The sequence below is a fragment of the Podarcis cretensis genome (genome assembly GCF_951804945.1).
Source record: "Podarcis cretensis genome assembly, chromosome: 17".
Lineage (NCBI taxonomy): Eukaryota > Metazoa > Chordata > Lepidosauria > Squamata > Lacertidae > Podarcis > Podarcis cretensis.
The window spans coordinates 36,876,815-36,882,814 of NC_137187.1; the positions used below are offsets into that span (position 1 = coordinate 36,876,815).

Below are 6,000 nucleotides of genomic sequence, written 5' to 3' on the forward strand. Positions count from 1 at the left end.
CGCAGCCAAAAACACAGAAGAAATGCACCTTGGGCTTCTTGCCGTGCAGCAGAAAATAGGGCGTGTCCCCTACAACAGACGCAGGTGGCGCTGTGGGTAAAACCTCAGCGCCTAGGACTTGCCGATCGCATGGTCGGCGGTTCGAATCCCCGCGGTGGGGTGAGCTCCCGCCGTTCAGTCCCAGCTCCTGCCCACCTAGCAGTTCGAAAGCACCCTTAAGTGCAAGTAGATAAATAGGTACTGCTTTATAGCGGGAAGGTAAACGGCGTTTCCGTGTGCTGCTCTGGTGCTGGTTTGCCAGAGCAGCTTCGTCACGCTGGCCATGTGACCCGGAAGTGTCTCCGGACAGCGCTGGCTCCCGGCCTCTAGAGTGAGATGAGCGCACAACCCTAGAGTCTGTCAAGAAAGAACAAAATCAACTTTAGGTGGGAATTTCCCCAAGGCCTATCCTTCAGTTTCAAAGGAAGGAAAATAAAAATAAAATCAGTAGAAGATAAAGTTAAATTTTTGAATAATTACGAAGAAGATCTGCAGAAGGAGCTTGGAAAAGAGTCAAGAGCATCGGACAGAAGATCACCAGACAGAGGACCAGAACAAAAAGCATTGGACAGAAGATCACCAAAAAAAGGAATACTGGACATAACAAAACTACGCTTTGGACTGGATAATTCAGTGAATGTGATACCAACACCACCAACAGAAGAAGAGCAAGCATTGGGTGCAGTTGGAGAGGTGATGGACTACATGGAACTGGCGGAAATGACTGGCAGAATCCGAGACAAGGGAGAAGAGTCAGTGGAAGAAGACTGGAAGAAATTTAAAGTTTATTTACAGAAACATTGTAAAATTAAGGAATGTTAGAAGGAGGCTGGAATGAAGTTATGTGGTTTTAGCAGAAATATTATAAAGGACTAAGTAAAAATAGACTGTTAATGGATGAAAGGAGGAAAGGTAAAGTTACATTATATTAAGATAAATTATAGGATAAAAATTGGGAAGGATGGAAAGGATTTGCTGAAATAGCTAACCGAACTAGAATACAAAAAAGGGAGGTGCGAGGAGGTCAAGGAAACAATCAAATGAAAGATAAGTTATGGGAAGGTTCGTTGTGTGGTTTTTTTAATTGTTTCTATTTTTCTATTTTTCTGTTTTTTATAATTATTATTTTCTTTTTTCTATTCTCTTTTTTCTTATTGTGACGTGTTGTTAAGTTTGTGTTTAACTTGGTGTTTTTTCTTTTTCTTTTTGTAACCTTTAAAACTTTAATAATTTTTTTTTTTAAAAAAAAGAGTCTGTCAAGACTGGCCCGTACGGGCAGGGGTACCTTTACCTTTACCTACAACAGAAGAAAATGAGCGATTCTGAGAAAGCGACGTGCAGCGCCAGGCTTCAGCCCAAAAGCGCTGTGGGAGCCCAGAATCAAACAGCATAGCAGCCATGGCCTCTTGCAGTGTTCTGTTCTTGCCTTCAGCAACACCATTCTGTTGAGGACTGTGTGGTGCTGTCAACCTGTGACCAATACCCTTCTGGCGGAAGAAATTCTGCAGCGCAGACCCAGTAAACTCCGCCCCTCTATCACTCTGAACGTTGTGGACCTTTGTAGAGAATTGCAATTCTACAGCGCAGAGATCCTGTCTTTCACCAATGCAGCAGCTTCCCCTTTGTGTTTAATTGAGAAGACCCAAGAGTTCCTAGAAAAATCATCCAAAAGAAGCAAAATAATTTTTGCCCCACCCAGACTGGCTACTGGCATAGGGCCACACAAGTCTGCATGCACCAGCTCAAAAGGCTTGGCTGTTTCTCTGCTAGACTTGGGGTATGTGCACGTTTTTACCTTAGACTGCTTACAAGCTCTGCAATCTAAAAACTTATCACATGCCTTCATTTTACACCCCTCTGTACACCCGGGGCCCTCGTGACATAATTCCAATTAATATGTGCCATCCTGCGATGCCATAAGTGGGAATAGCCATCATGTGTTGGGACATTTGCACACTGCACCTGTGCTACCTCAGTGGGACTGTTATTTGCAATAGGCATTTCCACCACGAACAGCCTGTTCTTGCATTCAACACTGAACAGTTGTCTCCCACCCCTGGAAAAAGAACACATGTTATTCTCAAAACAAATGCTGAAGCTGTCAGCGACTAATGCAGAGACAGACAAAGGACAGCTGGACATTTCTGGATCCACATAGGCTTGAATCTCGTGCTCCAAGAATGGACAATAAAGAGTCCCAGACATAGTCAGAGAGCAATGACTTCCATCTGCCAGCATGACAGTTCGACCATTCTTAACAGCCTTGCAATCCCAAGGAAGCCCAGCAGATGGAACCAGAGAATGCGTTGCTCCACTGTCGATGAAGGTCAGCCCAGCTTCCTGTTTACAGCCTTTAACCATTGCCATGGAAGCTGCAAGGTGATACTAAGAAGACTTATCTTTGCTTTCACCTCGATTGGAACTTTTGGACATCTTCCCACACCTCGCTGCTGTGGAAGAGCCCCTTATCTGCATCTGTTGCTTGACCTTGCATTCCTGAGCCTCTGCCGGACAGTCTCTCACGAGATGGGAGGGGGACCCGCATCTGTAGCAGTGTCTCGAAGCAAAGGCTTTTACAGACTCCTCATTGCTTCTTGCTGCACCCCCACTTCTCCTTGGGGCACATCGTGTATCTGCTCGCCCAGCTCTCAGTCTCTTCTCCTGTTCATCAACTAATCTCCCAGTAATATACTCCAGAGAAAGCTGGTCCGACGGCATAGTCTCCATCGTCAGAACCAGGTTCTCATAACTCCTGTCCAAAGAGCTCAGCTGGGTGTATGCCTTGAGCTCATCAGGGAAAGGTACATTCAGCTGACACAGCTTAGTGAAAATGGACAGCATCTGTGTGGTGTGATCACGTACCGATTCCCCTGGAGACAGCCTCTTCTCAAAAAGAGAGCGTATCACATGAATCTTGGAACCAGCTGTGGTTCTTTGATGCACTCTGACCAAAGCCGTCCAAATCCCATGGCAAGACAATAACCCATCAATGTGAGGCAATTGAAACGCCTCAAGAGCCATTACAATATGGGACATAGCTTTCTGGTCCTTCTTAATTGCGGCGTTAACTCTCTCAATCTCAGCAGCATTTGCCGCAGCAGCTGCCACTGGTGACTCATTTTGGGTGCACTCCCAGAGTTGTTTGCCCAACAGCCAATATTTGATCTGCCTCGACCAGTCCTCCCAATTGCGGTCATTCAATTGCTCAAAAGGAACATTGAAAGTCTCATGCGATTGAGATGGATTTTGCTGCACCATCTTCCCGAGGCTATAAGCTTACTCATGCTTTCTGCCGGCCGGTTGCTTCAAAGATGTTTCCTGCAGCAAGCTCCACTTTCACCAGCGAGATCACAGCTGCCTCTGCCCCTTTCCCAGCAGCAGGCAGGATCTCGGAGCTGGACTCTGCTTTGTCTCATCCTCACACTCAGCACAAACGTGGCCTGGGTCCTTCCATAACCTGTTGGACAGCTGACTGGGTCCGGTATGTTTCCACTGCTCCAGAATTCCCAGCCAGTAGCAGAGCGGCGGCACGTGCTTGATGTGTAAGTGAAAAGAGAGTCCATAAGCTGTTACTTTCTAATCTAAACATCTTTATTTACACAGACAGATAAAATAACAAACACCGTCCAAGACAACAAACATTGTGTGTGTCTCTCTTTCTTCTCCGCTGAGAAGTGAAAGTAACTCACAGACAAAGAACTCAGCTCCCAGATGTAGGAAGCTCCACCCCAGATGCAGGACACATAGAGGTTAACCCTATAAGCACCAAACCTCACACAAAGACCGTTTGGTTGCCTATACTATTCCTGAATCATATATCTACTCTTGGAAGATTTAATTATCTAACTGAAGTCTGGTTACTACTTACAGGGGAGTGATAGTTAATATAAGGAAATATAAGATTATGATGCTGATCTTTACTTTATTAGGGTTAACATATTTGCTTATGGTAGTTCAGCTAATCCTAGCACATGCAGGCCCCAAATACCTGAAAGACAGATTGCAATCCGTTTCCCCATTACAGATACCCAACATTTGGGCCCAAGTTTAAAACAGTCCTGAAAGCGCACACACCATCTGTGTGCTTTGCTATCCAAGTGATGTTGGCTCCCACTCCTGCTACTATAAGGTGTGACAGCAAAGACACTAATGAAAATGGTGCCCAAGGATCCTCTTCATGGCTGCTTTCATTTCACTATTTCTGAGACTGTAGATGAAGGGATTCAGCATAGGGGTCACCATGGTATACATGACAGCGGCCACAGTGTCCTTGCGATCTGAGTTGTTGGAACGTGGCTTGAAATAAACCCAGCTCACAGTGCCATAAAACAAGACCACCACAGCAATGTGGGACCCACACGTGGAGAAAGCCTTTTTCTTGCCAGAGTTGGATGGAATCTTCAGGATGGTGTAGAAAATGGCCATGTAGGAGATGACAATCAGCACAAACGGCCCCAGGATCTCCACCACCCCTTCAGTCAGAAGCAGCATTTCTATGACACTGCTGTCTGAGCAAGAGATCTCCAACACAGGGTAAAGATCGCAGAAGAAATGTGGGATCTCTCTAGAGTCACAGAAAGACATGTGGGACATCAAGATGGTATAAAGCAGAGAGTGGGCAATAGGGATAACCCAGGACACTGTTGCAAGGAGGAGGCAATGCTTACTGCTCATCAGGGCAGAATAACGCAGGGGGAAGCAGATGGCCACGTAACGGTCGTAGGCCATGGAAGCCAACAGGAAGCTGTCTGAGTTGCCAAAAGACATATAAAAGTACATCTGGACCAGGCAGGCATGATAGGTGATGGTCTTTTTCTGAGACAACAAGTTTTCTAGCACTTTGGGGATGGTGGTGGAAGTGAAGCCCAAGTCAGCTAAGGCAAGGTGGCTGAGGAAGAAATACATAGGAGTGTGGAGGAGTTGTAAATCAGAACGGATCAAGAAGATGATTGTTGCATTCCCCAGTATGGCCAGCAGGTACATGGAGAAGAATAGCAGGAAGAGGAGCCTTTGAAACTCTGGCTGGGTTGGGAAGCCACGGAGGAATAATTCAGAGAAGTCTGTTGCATTCCCAGGACTCATTAGGCTAAAGAAGAAGAAGAAATGGTTAGGCTAATAAATTCCCCACCCTCTGCTTGCTAGCTGCCCAAACTGAACTATGTGGAAATCCCTCTTTCCTCTCCTCATATCATATTCTCCATGTCTGTTTTTGAGATACTGCCAGACATTGACATAGCAAGGGACTTTAAGACTCTGGATTAGAATCTGAAGGGCCTTAGGGTACAGGTGTTTTTTTCATCACTGCTTCCTGTTGAAGGTTGTGGCCCAGGAAGAGAGGGGAACATACTGGGAGTAAACCAGTGGCTGCTCAGGTGTTGTTGTCAGGAATGATTTGGCTTCTTGGACCATGGTTTCTGCTTCCTTGAGGATGGACTTCTGGCAAGAGATAGGTTACCCCTCACAGTGGTCAGCAAGAATGTGTTTGCTCATCAGGAGAGCTTTAAACTGAATCCTAAGGAGGAGGGAGACAATATTACAGACGAAAGGAAAACACCTGGTAGTGGGGTTAATAGCTTTGTTGATGTACAGGAAACTGAGGTGGTGCTACAGAAACCTGCTTAAGGGCAGGAAACTACAAGAAGGAAGCAGCTGGACCGAACATCTTGTGGTTTCAGTTGTCTCTATACAAATGCACAGAGTATTGGAAACAATGAAGACGAATCTGAACTCTTCATAAAGGGTGGCAGACATTATTGAAAGCTAATAGACATTATTGAAAGCTGGCGGGATAAGACACATGATTGGAATGTAGAAATTGAGGGGTACCGCCTATTCAAATGGAATAGACCAAACAGAAAGAGGGGAGGGGAGGAGTATTATATGATGTCTACACTTGTGAAGACATCCATGACCTGGAGAATGGAAGGCAAGTTGAGAATATATGGGATGAAATTGTAGGAG

At 45.6% G+C, this 6,000-nt stretch overlaps 1 protein-coding gene across 1 annotated transcript; it reads right to left on the reverse strand.

Annotated features, from left to right (window-relative positions):
• Positions 1 to 4,185: 4,185 nt before the first annotated feature.
• On the reverse strand, positions 4,186 to 5,121 carry LOC307205932 (olfactory receptor 1468-like; the record flags this gene model as incomplete). The annotated part of the gene is made up of 1 exon (XM_079958614.1): positions 4,186 to 5,121. One exon carries the CDS (start codon positions 5,119 to 5,121, stop codon positions 4,186 to 4,188), a length of 936 nt encoding a protein of 311 aa, XP_079814740.1.
• Positions 5,122 to 6,000: the final 879 nt, after the last annotated feature.